Below are 17,780 nucleotides of genomic sequence, written 5' to 3'. Positions count from 1 at the left end.
CACTTTGCATCAAAATGACCAGAAATGGCTGACACACTCCCGTGACACCAAATATACTGATCGAGTCATTCTCAGCCCTTGTTGTGATGGGTATTTCTCATGCAGCTTTCAGATTTCACTTCTAGTCCCCAAACTCCTGCTAAAAAGGTATTGAGAATGGATTTGAAGAAAGGAGGTGAAGGTGCCTTAGAAACAGAAGACAATTCTTTAAATTGCCAGTCAACATTTCCAATGTGTTGTCTCTTTTACAGAAAGACAGATAGATAGATAGATAGATAGATAGATAGATAGATAGATAGATAGATAGATAGATAGATAGATAGATAGATAGATAGATAGATAGATAGATAGATAGATAGATAGATTCGATCAAATCGAATTGTTTGTCAGGTGTTTGCAGAAAGACAATTTCGCAGGTAGGAGCTGCTCTTCCAAAAGATACTGTGCCGTATTTACTGTGCTGTGTGCACATGTGGGTCATAAGCCATCTAATATCATGGTAGATGGCTTTAATTGGCTTCCATGCTATTAACTATAAGTCCACAGGCAGAAGCAGCACGCAAAAAATATTTTGTCTTTAGTGAACTGTCGTCTGCGGTGATAATTTCTGAACTTGCAGATTTATAGTAAACTATTAAAGGTATGCGATATTCCTTGCACTGTCCATCTACCCACTTTACCTTAAACACTGACGATATAAATGCCCAGTTCTCCAGCGTAGCTCACCTCACAGAAGGTCTGAGATACAAGCAGCCTTGTCTGATAGACTGACAGTCAAGAGAAATGGTTGCAATAATATCCTAATAACCCTGCTGTTAAATGGCGAGTGGCTTACGTACAGCCCTGTCAGATCCCCTGACCTAAGTAATAGTCAAGCGAGGTTCGAGGCGCTTATTTGAGCTGTCACTTAGATAAACAATCCTTGTTTCAAGTTTTGCTTCAGGGTGTTTTGTATTCTGTTTTCAGAAATATGCGCGTAAGAAAGTAAAATCCATTTTTACAAACTGAGAATACTGATTATTTCAATTGCTTCCTTGCACAGATCCCTAAAAGGCAGCCGTTCAGTACCTCGCAGCCGATGATGACAGTCCTCAAGAGACTCATCCGTCAAGGCGCAGCTGAGGCATTACCGAAAATCAGACAGCAGGGAGATCTGATAATTCAATACTCGAAACAGGAAACGGTGGCACATTATTCGAGGACTGCGTCGACACTCTAACAGTAAAGCCAGATTTGTGCTTCTATGGCAGGTTCGGAAGACAGCAGACCCACTCAGATCCCCACTGCCGCCAGGTATTGAAGGTTTGGGTAAAAAAAAAAAAGTTCAGCCACAATGGAATGGGATCCAATGCAGTTTGCCATTACCGTTTCAAATGAACGAAGGACATATTTAATTCAAGCAGGAGGACAAGGAATACAATTTTTTCTATCCTAAAAATATGGAATGATAACAATTACGGAAAAAAAGGCTTATTTTGGGGTCATGACAATAGCGGAATTTACCTGGTGCCTGGTTGATGTTCTATAAATCGCCTTTGGTCACGGTTTTCACTGTCATATACTTTTTGATCATCAGTTTTAAACTGTTGATTAAAATAATTCATATTTTTTGTGTCTTAAAGAATGAATTATGAGTCAATCTATTTGTTTAACAGAGCGTGTTCAGTTATCTTTTAGTATTTTTTATTTATCATCTTACGAGGCACGCGTTATGATAAACCGTTTTGCAAAACTTACGAGAAGTGCTGCGAACAAAGTCGTATTATTAACATTACGACTGTAGCTTTTAGCACAACGCAGACTTGCACTCTGGGAGCCGACCCGCTCCTCATGACGGCATGTCCAACTCCACCTTGGCTGCGTTTGACTCCCGGTGCTCGGAGGACTGCCATCTCCCGGCCAACTTCACGGTCTACCCACTGCCGGACCAGCTCTTCTCCCTGCCTATTCTGGTGGTCGTAACCGTGGTCTGTATACTGCTCTTTCTCGTTGGGCTGACTGGGAATATCTTGACAATTCTGATCGTGTTGCTCAACAAGGATATGAGGAGCACCACCAACTTGTATCTGTCCAGCATGGCTCTCTCTGACCTCTTCATCTTCCTCCTCATGCCCATTGATCTCTACAAGGTAGGACTAAAGGAGATTCAAATGTAAGCAGCAGATGCTATCTGATCAATGTTTTTAGGAATAAAACAAATTTCAATGTGGGAAATCTGAATTTGATTAATGAATCCAAAAATTTGTTAACGTTCTATTAATTTTACTTTACTAGAAACGATATATAATATATTGACAATATTTTACCTTTTATTATAGCACACACTAAATTAACATTTTATAAATTGTGCAATATGTTTAAATTTGTCAAACAGCTCTGCGCTGTTCTAATGAAACGAGACTTTCAAAGTTATACAAGAGCAGTAATTCCATTTCATCAGCTTTTATTGAAATCCTCATTCATTTTCCCTGTCAGTCAGTCTGTGCGTGGGAGCACTCGATGCTTGAGGAAACGAAACAACAATATACGTCTACACTTTTAAAAATACCTTGATGATGTTTAGAAAGGCACTATATAACATAACGTTGTTGAAGTTCCACTTTGTCTATTTTCATGAGTCCCTGTGCTGAAAGGAAGAGCGCTTATATAATCGAGATAAGTCTGAACAAGTCCGATAAGACCAAGAGCATGAGCTTTTCAGAATATTCATTGTCCCAGACATTTCATCACTAACGGCATTCATTCGCCAGTAAACTTCGATTCAGCTGTCATGCGCAGTGGATGGATTCTTCTTACCAAGAGACAAGCTGTACCACCGGAGGAATTTATTAAAAATAATATTTAATTATAGATTTGGAGAAATTAAAATAAACAATGATAATGAGCTTACAAAAGCATAGTAATCACTAAGTAAACTAAGTACCTCGAAGAAGATTCGCAGCTCTAGGGTTAAATTTATAAATCTTGCCTTAAGCACAAAAAGAGGCTTGACAAATGCGTGTGCAGCGTCCCACGCAAAAGTCGAAAATTATGAAAGAAAACATGTCTATAATTACGGCAACTCTGGACCATTCCCATGAAACATTTCAAAGAAACTGACCCCATTTGATCAATTAGGGAAATGCAGCCAAACTAGAAAAAGGACGAATCGCAGGCATAATAATTCATTTACCTAAGCCTTTATTATAATGTAAGTTGACATGACAAACATATCCAATCTCAAATGTGATGAATAAGATGTACAGTCTGTATTTTAGTTCACTTTAAGTTGGGTCAATGCTGCGTATTCACACTGAGGATCTTTTCTTTTTTGTCACTTTATATCTGCTACCTGTTGTCACTGTTGAGAACTGGCCTGCTATCATGGATATCACAGCCAAGCTTCATTGCATCATGCCTGCTGTACTGGAAGCCATTATCTGACTGACAAGACGCTACATCCAGTTTCCATATGGTGTGGGTGTACATACTGTACATAACACATAGCATGTTTATGCCAAAATAAAAAAGGCAGTTCTGCTGCATTGTTCTGTTCTCTTAATGTAGTAGGAGCAATTTACTACACTCATATTGCAATAAGAGCACCTAGCGAGAATGAAGCTGCTTTTGTTAACCATAAGGTAGTGACATTGCATTAACACACAAGTCTCCAAGATTCCAAGATGAGACTGACAAGATGAGACTGGGTCAACCCATGATTCATTTATTTTAAGCTTAAGAGGCTTTGACAGACATGATGATGCTGCACGTGGTGGGCTACTTGTTCACAAGGTAACTGGCTGAACCCTCAGTTTCTCATATTGTCTGTAGTATTTATTGTAATAGCACTCATTTCATTACATATGACAGGTGAAAACAGCTACCCTTTGGGGCACAACAACTGTGGTGGGTTTTGGGGTGCGTTCACATACACACATTTACAAGGTGTGATTTATAAAGGTATATTGCTTAGAAGTGGTTTTATAAATCAGATTTTTTTTGGTATACACAGTTTCCTGTTTTCTGTTGTATGCTTATATTCAAATCCACACAAAGTTTTATAAATGAGACCTGATGTGCAAAAAAAACAAACTTTCCATTAAACTGGGGGAGCTGTTTGTGAAGTCATGTATGATCAACTTAACTGCAAACAGTGAAATATGGGATTCTAATACCCTCAATTAACCCACTGCACTTCCTGAAATTCTCAGAATTAAAAATCTGTATGTGTGTTTGTGTGTGTGTTTGTGTGTGTGTCGGTGGATTTTAGGGGGACAGGAGGGATTTCCAAATATATTTTTTAGAAAACTTGTTATGCTGTGTGTCCTGGGTATGACGTTAAACTGCATCTGGCCTTGCAAGTGGTCCTCCAACTTGCAGGGAAATCATGGGGGTTGGTGGCAGGATTGTCACTCCAGCCACCATTAAAAACTTCATGCTGCTCTGAGATGACAGACAGGACTCCATTCTGCTCTTCACGGGAGTAGCTTCTCTGTAGCTGCCCATAGGAAGGCCTCATGCTAGGGAGAGTCAAAACCATAGGAGAGCCAATGGGGTCAGGCCTGTCGGGAATCAGAACCGGTGTGGTGCTGAGGCATTGTCCACTTTACAGCAGCACTCAGGTCCAAACTTGAGGCATTCCATCTGAGTAGCTGTGTGGAACGTCTTGTCTCGGCAGCATGATGATCTTCTTCCTCTGCTGTTGGAGCAGTTTCGTAAAGCTCTGCATTTCAGTGGCAGTACTCTCTGAGGTGCACAGACCTTGGTGGGTACACCTTTTATTGATCTGGTCACCCTGATGGCTGTCATACTTAGGGAGTTGTTGTTGCTGTGGCAGATCGGCTCCTTCTGATGGTGTTCAATGTCACTCCTTTCAAGGAGGAAATTATGAGACTCTCTGGATGCCTTGTCTGTTGTTTCAGTGTATGCTCCAACTGTGGTGTGTGATTTCTCAGTGAGGGAGACATTTTATTCGCAACTTCGCTCGGTGGTTGATGGGTGCCCGCGAGGTGACACTCCTCTAGTCATGGGTGACTTCAATGCGACCACTGGCACTGACAGGGCTGGCTATGAGAATTGTATTCCCATTGGTCTGGTGACTGTGGTGAAAGTGGCTCAATGTTCTTTGACTTTGGAAAAGGTCAGGGGCTGTGGATCGCTGGATCCTGGTTCCAGCGCCCTGAGCCACATCATTGGGCTTGGAACTCCAATACTGGTGGTGCAATGAAGGAGATTGATCACACCCTTTTTGGGCAGATTCTGGAAGCTCTTAAAAAACTCCATTGTCTACAGAAGTGCCCATTTTGTGAATTCTGACCACAGAGTTGTTGTTGCTACTCTGAAGATTAAGCTTAGGTCCAGTAGGTTACCACCTACCAGGAAAATGAGGCTAGACCTTGCCAGACTCAAGATTAGGCCATTTCTAATGAGTTTGGACACAGGTTGTGTGAGGAACTTACAGGTTAAGGTGTGACTGCTGATCCTAACGTGATGTAGGAGACCTTCTGTAACAGGACCCTGAAGGTTGGTGAGGGTTGTGTTGGTGTTACCAGTGTTCCCAGAAAGAGGTGTTTCATCTCCCCACCCTGGATATTGAGAGGAGTCACAGCATATGGCTCGATGGCAACTCCAGTCTGTACTGGCCCTGTGAGACATCCTGAGACTTCGTGGGATCCCTTCAAAGTTGCTGAATATTATGGCTGGTCTGTACACTTGTACAGAGAGTGCCATGCAGAGTGGTTTCAGAGCCTCTGCGTTTTTCCCATGTGATTCTGGGATTCATCAGGGGCGTGTTCTTGCTCCTACTCTTTTCAATGCTTGCATGGACTGGGTATTGGGCCTGATCATCAGGTCCAGCAGCTGTGGGGCATCTGTTGGTGAAGAGAAATTCACTGATCTTGACTTTGGAGGATCTCATTGGGGCTATCGAGAAACTGAGTGAGGAGTCTGAGTGACTAAGCTTACAAGTGTTCTGGATAAAAACCAAGATCCAGGCCTTTAATTAACTCTTAGCCGCAGCCATCAGCAGTGTGTCTGTCTGTAGAGAGAGTACCAACCTTGTTAAGAGGTTTACTTACCTCGGTAGCAACATTCATGTCTGTGGTGACTCTTCCTATGAAGTCAAATGTTTTTAATCAGAGCAACTCTGGGCTTTTCAGTCTAATGCTGAGTGACTCAATCTTGTTGGAGGTGATTCTATGAAGAACCTGGGGCAGAAGAGGATGGAGTTCTGATTGGGTTGTGGGGGTGACGTCAGAGCTCATAGCTGATGATTCTCAGATCTTAAGGTGAAAAGGGCAACGGTATAGGCAACAGTGCCAACCTGTGGTTTGGAGTGGAGTTACAAGTGTAACATTAAGTGTAAAAATACTAAAGATATCACTTACTTACTTGTATCTGACACCATATTTCATCTATTTTTTTTAAATATAATTGCTTTTTAAAAGTCTACCAGAAAATATATAATTGAAGATTAAAATCCTTTGCAAAATATTACTTTACATTAATTTCATTTCATTTTGATATACCCATTAAAATTTACTATCAGTTTACTTCCAGTACTTGCACAAATTATATATTTTGTGCAACTGAAATAAGGAATCAGATTTTTTTTTCATTCAGACATTTTTCAGCACCCATTCATCCAATATGTTATGCTGAAGTTCCAGAACTTATAACAGCAGCATTGGGTGCCAGGTGGGACCTAACCCTAAATGATGTCACAAGAAGTACTTCTTCATACACCCACCCTCATACAGAAAGTGCTCATAGTTACTGCCAGCATACTTCCTGGGTGTGTTATATTTAATATGCAACTTAATAATGTGATATACAACTTAATAGTATGGAATGTGTAATTTAGGATTAACAACTTCTACACAAGGCCTGCATCTTTCTGATCAGCCTAGTGCTAAACCTAGCACTGCTTGTGGCCTACACTTAAGGGAAAGGCAAAATGTGAATAGATACAAAGATATTAATAATGAAATACAAGAAAACACATATTCTGTAACATAAATCACAAAATAATTTTACCATAAAACATCAAAAAAAATTAAAGATGAAATAAACAATAAAGCCACGTAGGAAATCCTGGCCAAAACAGGCAACCATTTGACAGCTGTGGTATGCAAATTAGGAGAGTGTTGGTGTGACACACACGTAAGAATTTCACTGTACTCTGACAATAAATTTTATGACAAACGTACCTGTTAGAGATTTAACTTTGTTACTCACAACAGAGAATACTAATACGGCAGAGACAGAGGGCGCACAACGGTGTAGGATAATCTGGCATCCTGGCTGTGCTATGTGACATGTTTGATGTCTTATGAGGCCTTTTCTGTAGCCCATAACAGCAGGAAAGTGTGACCATAGGGACATTAAGCTTCACAAGGTGCAAAGGAATAGTTTGTCAGTATTAAATAAATGCACCATTTAGTAGGCTTAACTGCTATTCGGTGTGCATCTCAGTTTTTCCATCTCGGTGTTTGGTACAATAGTAATAAAGAAACAGTCTGAGACTCCACTTCTATTATTTAATTATTTCTTTGTTAAATACAGTACTGTATATCGTTATTTCTAACTGGTTCTGGAGCTGGCAGGTCACTTGGCAAATCCTTATTAATAGGCTCATGGTGGTCTACAATAAGAAGAGTTGGCCAAGAAGAAGAAGCCTTTTCTCTCAAGCTCACCACCTGAAGTGATCTGCTCTGTGGATTACACTGGTAGTGTTTTGCCAGCTCTGTCTTTCCCTGATAATTGAAAAAGAGATGTTATCTTTGGTAGTTTGGCAATGTCATGTTGTGTCATCTGTAGGTTAATGCATTTCTGTGCACCACTTAGATATCTGATGCAACTCTTCACTGTCTGCTAGCTAACTTATGCAGGTTTCAAATATTATTGCACTCACTCATGATGTCACACAACACAACACACTAGAATATTGACATCAAAATATTAATTTCTGTTTTAAATAATTAACCAAGGTTTTGGCTTGGTGGAGGTCTAATTAGGTGGCCTTTAGTTTTTTGGGGGTATTCGGGACATCCATAAGGCATTGGATGGGACAGATATTCCATTTGGGGCTTGGACAATGCTGGCTGGGGTGTGGACTGGCCCCCTAGGAACCATGTAAAGAAAAAAAGGAAATGTACAAAAAATGAATGGATAAGTGGAAAAACTTGCATTCGACCAAAAAGCTGAAAACAAACCTCTTCAGGACTCAGAATGTTAGCTAAAAATTGACCACAGCAGTGGTGATGCAAGATGTATAAGCAGGGGAGATCATGCTTGAAGCAGCAAGGTTGCAGGTTTAAATCTCACCTCTTGCACCATGTGTGACCATAAACCAACGGTGTGTGACTCAGATTTACTCAAAGAGTGGTCACGTAAGTCTGATTCATGAATAAGTTATATTTGACAGCCCCTTAATCCAAAGTGACTCGAAATGAGTTTCAGTTCACCGATATTACTTACTGTTAGACAGACAGGTTAAGTGACTTGCTTAGGATCACATGGTAAAGCACAGGCAGAGCATAAACAGATTTTTGGTTTGAAGTCCAGTGATTTAGTCACTACACCATATCATGTGTGTAAAACAGCTATTGGGATAAGGTTCACTTTGAAAAGCATTAGAAAAATTAAAGCTTGATGGATTATGAAGATCTGGTGTCTTAAGTGTTTTAATGGTATCTTTTAAACAAGGTTTAATGTAATTTCTAAGGAGATAAATGAGGATAAAAAGTGCTTGACATGTCTGTTTTGTTTTTCTTCCCTTGTCCCTATAGCTGTGGAAGTATCGGCCCTGGAACTTTGGAGACTTCATCTGCAAGCTGTTCCAGTTTATGAGTGAATGCTGCACTTATTCCAGCATCCTTCACATTACTGCTCTTAGCATGGAGCGCTACTTCGCTGTGTGCTTCCCCCTGCAGGCCAAGGTGACAATAACACGCAGCCGCATCAGAGTGGTCATTGCACTGCTATGGACATTGGCCCTGCTCAGCGCTGGCCCTGTGTTTGCACTGGTGGGTGTGGAGTTTGACAACGGGATGGATGGGGAGTGCCGCTGTACACATTATGCTATCAGCTCTGGTCTACTCACAGCCATGATGTGGGTGTCCAGCATCTACTTTTTTGTGCCCGTCTGCTGCCTCAGTGTGCTCTATGGTTTGATTGGTCGAAAGTTGTGGCGCCGCCGACACATCACCCTTCGGGACAGAACTAACCGCAAGACTGTCAAAATGCTGGGTAGGTCTTGTTTGATCTGGTTCATCCGAATATCATCAGCTGAATGTGTATTTAAGTTGAGAATAAGACATGTGGGATCTGAAATATGTTGGTGTCTAGGATCCACGCTTTATTTAGACCCAATTACTAAAATCTTACACTCTGATCACTCTGATTCAATAACAGGCAACACTTTCCATAAGTTACTGCATATGACTTCTTGATATTCCACACTGCTGTTATAGGATTGAATTATTAAAGTAAAAGTCAAATGAGAAAGGTGTGACCTGAGATTCAAATTTAAACTTGAGATGAATTGGGCTCAATACATGGAAGCCCTGTCTAGTGTGCTGTGGCATTTACCACTTGTTATTCCAGAGCATTATTTTCTATGCCCATTCCTGATGGATTCCCTCCCTTTTAATTTTCCAACAAGCATGGAAGGAAATAAGTTGCCCTCCTCGCCACTGAGTGTTTCTCATAGATTCATGTTTCACGGTGGTACCTTCTTGTTATTCTAGGACCCCTATGCATTTTTCTTTTTTTATTAGCATTCCTGTTGGTTATTTGTATTTAAATCCAGAGGGTATCATGATCATGTTTAGTCCTGGAGAACCACAGTAGCTGCAGTGTTTATTTTCAAACCAGTTTTGCAAATTAATAAGAAATTAGAAAAGAGAAAAAATATACTGATTAAGAGCAAAAAATGTGTTGCAAAGATTTGATTTTGGATTTGTTTCTGTCACAACTAACATTAAGAATAAAGAAGACTGTCATCTTTCATGCTCAAAATATACTTCAAATAATATTCTGAGCATGAAAAAAGCAAAAATACAATTTTCAAAAATCTATTTTTTTCAAAAAAAACATTTTTCACTGAGTCTTGTGGAAATGGTTTGTGGTATAGAAATTTGACTTTCAGAAATGGATTCAGCAAATCTAAATCCATAAAGTACACTGACATTTTGCATTGCAGGATGTTGGTGCTGTCCGGTGTAATTGAATACTTTGCTTTATAATAATTACACACCAAACAGCAGAACAGAGTAACAAAACATGTAAGTAGGTATTGTATAAGCAGTACAAGCACCATGGTGGGTGCATTACAAATAGACACATACGCAAAACAGAGAGAAACAACAATGGAGCTCCCTCAGAGTGTGTTCAGTGTTGACTTCTTTAGGGTTGTCTGTGCCCACACCATCCATAGTGAACAAACTTGGCACTTTTGATTCAGTCAAACTCTACTTGAATGTTTGTGCTGAGTTTAAAGGCTCGTTCATATGATAGATTAATATATACAATTATGGTGAAGATATAACCTCAGCATGAAAACTACCAAACTCTCTTTTAAAGTGAATTTTTCATCAAGTACATGGGGACACAGAAACTTGTTAAGAGTCGATATCTGCCAAACTATTATAAAGTGTTTTTTTTTTAACTGGAGAACCATAAATACCTGAAATAAATTACCAAAAAGGATGCTAGATAGTAGTACATCTACACATTTCACCTCGGTGGTATTTTGCAGGAGTATGACTGACAAGTTTCAGTGCGTTCTGCTAAATGTCCCCTTCTCATTAAGGGGATTTCTTATACTTATATATATTTAACCCATACATTAAAGATAAGTGTTTCATTTCATATCTTTCCAAGTGCACATATTTATTATTTCCAAGCAAAGCTCACCGATTGGGATGTCCTTTTTATTTCTGTCCCAGAAGAGGGTACTGTAAATCTATTTACATTGTCCAAAGTGTTTCAATAATCACTTTAAGTCTCCTGTGCCCCTTCACCTTATACTTGCTTGACTTTCATAGGACTTCAAAAATGGTTTCCATTCTCCTTTTGTCTTTCATTCCACTGATTTCCACTTCTCCTTACCCTAAAACTTAGAATGGTGAGGGTCCTCTGAGTTTGCTTTTCTCTGCATCCTTTACAAGTGGCTCCCCTTTCTCAAAGGAAAGACACCCTTTATCTTACACAGCTTGGAAAAAGGGGATACCCTTTCATGTCTGGGTCTTTCAGCAAGGCCGTTAACCTGAAAATTGCTCCAGGGGCGCTGTACAATGGCTGACCCTGCTTTCTGACCCCCAAAGGTCATGCGGAAAGATCATTTCCCCTCTGGGATTAATAAAGTATGTCATATCCAATCAAAATGTATTTTCCCAATCATCTCAATGCTGTTTATTTCTAATTTCCCACAGTAGATTCTTTACCATGTATCTTACTCATTTTTCCCTTCTTTGTTGGTAACGCATCATGGTAGATGACCATATCTTCTTTTTTTAATTATGATATTCCAGATGAACAGGCCTCCTTCTTACATTTTCTCTGATCTCTAGATAAGTAGGTTCTCCTTTCATTATTTCCTTACTTTTTTAGGTATCTTGAAGGTATTTCTTTAGGTAGTCACAGTGACAGTTCTCTTGTTCATGCTTTTTTTAGCTTCTGTCATGGATGAATACCATTTAACATTGTTCTGTGTGCTTGTGAGACCAAGTCCACCTTTGCATAGTGTTCTAAAATGGTTGATTTTATTTTGTATTTGAGGGTTTTGTGATTATAAATTAGAAGATACAAAATTACATACTGTAATAATATTAATAATAATACTTATATAATAAAATTTGAAAATTATGACTACTGCATTTACATTTTATTATGTGTGTATTCATCAGTAATTAAATTAAATTCAACAAGACAAGACGTAGAGTGCATTATGTGGGATAGGATAGCACAAGAATAGCCTGTAAAGTCATAAGGAAAATACGGAAGAAAGAGATGATTTAAGATACCTGACAGGAGACTTCAAAAGTGTACAGAAGTAGAAACGTGGTGTATCTGTAATGTGGGAGCTGATGCCATTTACGTCTATGGTTGTTTCCTTAGAACAGGGGTCCCCAACTCCAGTCCTGGAGGAAAACAGTGACTGCAGGTTTTCATTCTAACCCTTTTCTAAATTAGTGACCTATTTTTGCTGCTAATTAATTTCTTTTGAATTAAATTTAATTGACTTGTCTTTTTAAGATTTGTACCCCAGGATTTCTTCATTGTTCCTCAGAATTGCTTCATTTCTTTCTTGAATGGCACCCAAACTAAATGAAATATGAAATGAGTGAGCGAACAGAAGGCCAACTAAGTCAGGGCCTCAAACTCCAACCAGTTGCTTAATTAGGCTCTGATTCTTCTTGTTAATTAAATTGTTCTTTAATTCCATGGCTTGATGCTTCTCTCATTGTGCAATAGCAGACATTTCCAAAATTGCTGATTTTGTTTTTTCCAAGAGCACTGTTAAAATGATTTGGGGACCTGAGCAGATCAACATTCCTGAGACCTTCACCATTCTTTATTTTCAGATATTGTATGATGGACACCAGTTGTTTTGGTTCATTTTATATCTCATTATTGTTTGGCATCTAATTAAGGAGAAAGAAACAATTAAGGCATCTGAGTCTTCAAGAGCAAGTCAATTAAACTTAATTCTAAAGAAGTTAATTAGCAGCAAAAACAGGGGCCTCATGTATAAATGGTGCTCACACACATTCTCATGCCAGCTCAATCAAATTGCGCACGCAAGTTTTCAGTTTGGCTTTGCAAACTGGCAGCACCCAGTATCAAAGCAATGCTACTGTTTCTGTGTGGTTTCCTTTTATTTTTTAGATTCACATCCCTGATGTGGCTTTATCAAATACACTGAAATTAACCGCATATCGCTTAAGGCATCTGATTATGATTAAGCTGTAACTATATAATGGTGCAGGGAATGGCCAAACTATTCCAAATACCAAAACTGCTTTAGCCTTGTTGCTTTTAGTGCCCCACTCGAGAGTATTTTAACCCACTGTATCTACTGTAAGTGTGAAATCACAGCTATACAGTAGCTGATCAGAAAGCTCTATGGCACCAGAGAGAAGAGCGAAGAGAATTATCGGGATACAGCATCTACCCTGGAGAACATTTATAGCACACACTGACTCAGCCATGCGCACAGTCTATTTTAACTTCTCCCATTCGGCAAACGCTTCAGCGCCTTCTCTGCACGAACCTCTCAGGTTCAAAAACAGTTTCATCCCAAGAGCTCTAAACGCTCTCAATCAGTCCATCAAGTGTTCAAGAACTGCTTTTACTTTCTGTATAAGTACAATTACCTCACTATAAACTTGCATTAAAATTGTAATATTGCACAACCTGAGACACTTATGCTTTCATATTGTATATTCTTCATTGTTATTTATTGTATTATTATTATTATCGTTGTTGTTGTTATTTTCCCATTTTATAGGAAAATAAGTTTATGGAGGATTTGCATAGTGAATCTCATTGTACCATACAATTACAATACAGGAATTCAATTCAATTCAATAGAAATTATTTTATCGAGGGTCACACATGGCGCAGCAAGCATCTTGAGGAAGGCAAGAACAATCTCTGGGTGGGGGACAGCTCATCGCTACCACTGCTTAATACATGCTTTAATTCCTATCATCATGAAAATTATATCAAGTATACATCTTAATATTTAAATTGTTCAGAGAGCTGTAACATCATGAATGTAATGTATTCTGTGTCCTTTCAGTGTAAGAGAAAGTCTGTTTAAGAAGCACGTAGTGATTCACACACATACAGCATACAGCACATAGAAGAACACATAGAATATGAAGCATTTAATGATTGGATTTGAGAAACTAGTAAATGATTTTAAGATTAAGTTAATGATATTGTACTTTAATGACAAAATAAACTATGTGATTAAAGTGGAAATTTTAACTTTTTTTCCACTGTGTCCCTGTTTTTTTTTTCTTTTTTCTGTGCATATGCACATTTCCACTTTTGTTCGTATGCCATGTTTTAGTGTGAATTCTATGTATGGCATTATACTGATCAGATTAGTGACCAGGTCACTAATTAAGAAAAGGGTTAAAATGAAAACCTGAATCCTCTGAGGCCCTCCAGGACCGGAGTTGGGGACCCCTGCCTTAGAGTATCCCATCAGGCTTTCATGTTTGCAGTGTGACCTAATGGTTCAAGTGATGAACTGCCAGTCACAGAGCTTCCAGTTTAACCCCCACCACTGAATCTGTGTGACCCTGGCAGAGTCACGTCACCTTCCAGTGATTCAGTTTTTCTTAACTTTAATAAACAATGATATTATTCTTATTTTATGTCACTTTGATAAATTGTCAGCTAAATTAATAATTACAATGTTAAAAAATAGTGAGAGGTTTACATCATTGTCCATTGCTCTATTGTCTTTAAGGTTTATGATTTCATGGTATTTTACTCTTTTGAACTTCTGTACTTCATAAATTAGTAGTGTTAGGTTGAAAATTCTGATCTTTAATGTTTATTTTTACCTTTCAAAAATATCCAATTGTCCAAAAAACAAATTCAATTAACCATGAAATTAATTTGAGACAGAAATGTAACTGATCAAGGAACTACTTAGGATCATGGAGATCCAACATCCCCCAAAAAACCATTTGTAGCACACAGAAGGTGCCATGTCTGACTGCAATACATTTAAAACATGTTTTCACAAATGCCTTACAATAGACTTACAGTCCTGGAGACCTCAACCAGTTGGTCACCCACCTTTCCATGGAATTCTACAGTAAAGTCAGTGCTGGATCCTCTAATATTCATTCTTTGATTCCAAGGCTCCCAGTATCTCAGGTGTCTTTTCTATGAGTAGGAAAACAGCTTAGAAGTATAGTAATGGCACCAACAAACACCTAGATGATAAAGCAAATGTGGGTGTGAATTCTGTGTGCACCAGTGACATCCTCTTATTCACTTTTTCCTTGCGTTGATAGTTTTGCTGTATTTTGGAGCTGCCATTGGGTCCTTTCATAACTTGTTCACTTTGTAACTGAACTGGTGTTTTGGACAATTGTGCTCATTTTAGCTGACATGAAGTGAGTCATAACTGAATAAATGTTTTTTGGAAGTCCTGCCTATTTAATCCCAGCCTATTTAGTTAATGCCTTGAGTTGATTGTACTTTTTTACTTGTTTTTTACTTGTTTCTCCTATATACTTCTTTCCTGACACTGAAGAGTGTTCTTCCTATTCCTCCTGCAGTGGTCATCGTGCTAGCCTTTGTCATCTGCTGGCTGCCCTTTCATATTGGACGTATGCTGTTCTCAGTGTCTGCTGCGACTTCAGAGATGTACAGGATCAGCCAGTATTTCAACCTCGTCTCCTTTGTGTTGTTTTACCTCAGTGCTGCTATAAACCCCATTTTGTACAACCTCATGTCAGGCCGCTATCGAGCTGCAGTCTGCAAACTGTTCCGGAGACAGCAGGGAGTCAGGCTGAATGTGCGTCACACATCCTCGCACTTGGAGGTGGAAACCAATGTGTGATGGGGACATCTTTGAATCCCTGAGCAGCTGGGAGCTGTGTGTAGTCCTGGAGCTGGAATGACCAGCAACAAATGAAGAGAAACGCACAGAGATGTTCATCCTGCTGTATGTCAACACACCAAGAGTGTGGAACCAGTGCCTTATGGCCAGAACCCATCTTCGCCTAGCCACTTTGGCATTCTGTCTGCGACTGACAGAAAGGCAAAAGAAAGGCCACCATCTCAAATAATAACCAAGGAGTGACAAGGTGACCCATGGATTTACTTTTAACTGGGTAACAACAAAACACAATAAACTAATGAAGATTTCCTTGTGGTGACCCTGACACATTTTAATTGGTTAGGCAGCACAATGGCCACACTGACTGAATAAGATTTTATCATGATGCACTTCATCCTATATAGAATGCGAGTGAGACAGATGACCTCAGATAATGCACAGCCACTGCTCTGACCACTGCCATCAGCTTTCATCAAAGTGGAGCAACCATCTGAATTTAAACTCTGTGACTGTGCTGCCACTTGTAATGTGTGACTTCAGTTCAGTTTATTGTTGTGATATCTTACATCACAATACTCAGTTTTGATATGATATGTTTTTGAGAGGGTTTAATAAAAATATGAAAAATAAACAACAAACAGTAAGCCCTTTGAGTCATGTCTTTTTTAAAGTGTGTAACTGTTTTGCAGTTGCTTCCTATATATCTTATAAGGGCTTGAAGAATCAGTGGTTCAAATCTGAAAAAAAGAAATCATTCATTAAATAATTTTAGCACAGTAAAAATTTTAAAGAAGCATTTTACTAACTGTTGCAGCACAGTAGATCAGTGTTTTGCAAGTTCACACCTCACAAGAACTAGCTCAAAGTTCAGTTCACACAGATACAAATGAATACATTCACATTCATAATTCACCATTTCAATTTTGAACTATCATGTTCAGTTCATTTTGGATTTTTTATGGAGTGAGAATAAATGACCCATGAGTTTACTTTTTTCAATTTTGTATACCTTATATTAGGTTATTACAGAGTTCTTGAATAAAATACAATAAATATGAAGACTTTTTTATTTAAATACACTTTAATTGAGTTATACCCAGCAACAAACATATATAACCTATATATATAAACATAAAACAAACATATAACATATATAACCATATATTCTAATATCCTCCCAGTCAAAAAAGGAACTAAATAGATGCAAGTATACATATAAATTACCGTTCTGTTTCCAACCGTGTGACACAAATAGTGAGTGTGGACCCAGCGTGTAGGTGAACTAACCTATTACACTGCCAGACAAAATTCACATTCACATATTGAATTGTCCAATGGGGAAAAATATAAAGTGGCCTTGAGAAGTACAACGTTTTTCTAAAAGCGAAAGCAGGGATTCACAGTGCTCGTGTCAGCTGGGGGTAGGCCTACAGTATAAGCACAAGCAGGCAGACACAGACAGCACATATTTAATTTTTCGTTGCTTTTTCAGAATAAAAATAAATGGCAAAAAAATTCATACGAAATAAATATTCGTAAAAATCCACTATTTGTGCTTATCTGAATACCGTATTCAGATTCGGCTCCACCCCTACATTATAGGGTAAGGCAAACGTTTAATCTGGACCAAAACCAGGTCGAGAATGTCACCTAAAACTGAACTAGCTCACGTTCAAGTTCTTCACTTGCAAATACGTTACGTTAAGATCACCGTTCTTAGAAAAATGAGCTTGATCAATGAAGGCACTCTGCAGTAGATAATGCTGCTGCTTCACTGATCCAGAATCCTGGGTTTGAGTCCTGGCTTGGCCACTGCCTGTGTGGACTTTGCAAGCTCTTTATTTTTCTGTGTGGGTTTTTCTTCAAATGCTCTCATTTTTCTCTGATATCACACACATCTTTGGGGAGATAGCACCATGGAAGTGTAAGTGTGATTTGGCCCTCTGATGGACTGGTAACGTGTCGAGGGCTGGCTCCACTACTTGCATTTTATCTGCTTTTTAATCTATCTGATTGTATATTTAAGAAAACATACACAGAAGTGGAGAACATTTACCTTTTCTAACTTTATCTTCAGTACCTTCTTTAGATCTAAGCCCATTTTCTCTCTTATTTTGGAATCAAATTTTTATTAAACATATAACTTTTTTTTATCTTAATAACAACAGAGATAGAAAAAAGCCTGCTCTCTTATGTAGCTCTTTCT

The 17,780-nt window shown here is 38.8% G+C and overlaps 1 protein-coding gene across 1 annotated transcript; it reads left to right on the top strand.

The window, feature by feature from the left end:
* The first annotated feature begins 1,809 nt into the window (after window positions 1-1,809).
* On the top strand, window positions 1,810-15,574 carry LOC114649539 (growth hormone secretagogue receptor type 1-like). The gene is made up of 3 exons (XM_028799032.2): window positions 1,810-2,129; window positions 8,769-9,228; window positions 15,291-15,574. Exons 1-3 carry the CDS (start codon window positions 1,839-1,841, stop codon window positions 15,572-15,574), a joined length of 1,035 nt encoding a protein of 344 aa, XP_028654865.1. The 5' UTR covers window positions 1,810-1,838.
* Window positions 15,575-17,780: the final 2,206 nt, after the last annotated feature.

This window comes from Erpetoichthys calabaricus, chromosome 3 (assembly GCF_900747795.2).
Source record: "Erpetoichthys calabaricus chromosome 3, fErpCal1.3, whole genome shotgun sequence".
Classification (NCBI taxonomy): domain Eukaryota; kingdom Metazoa; phylum Chordata; class Cladistia; order Polypteriformes; family Polypteridae; genus Erpetoichthys; species Erpetoichthys calabaricus.
Note: the sequence above shows the minus strand (reverse complement) of the source record. Positions and strands in the feature narration are given on the sequence as shown.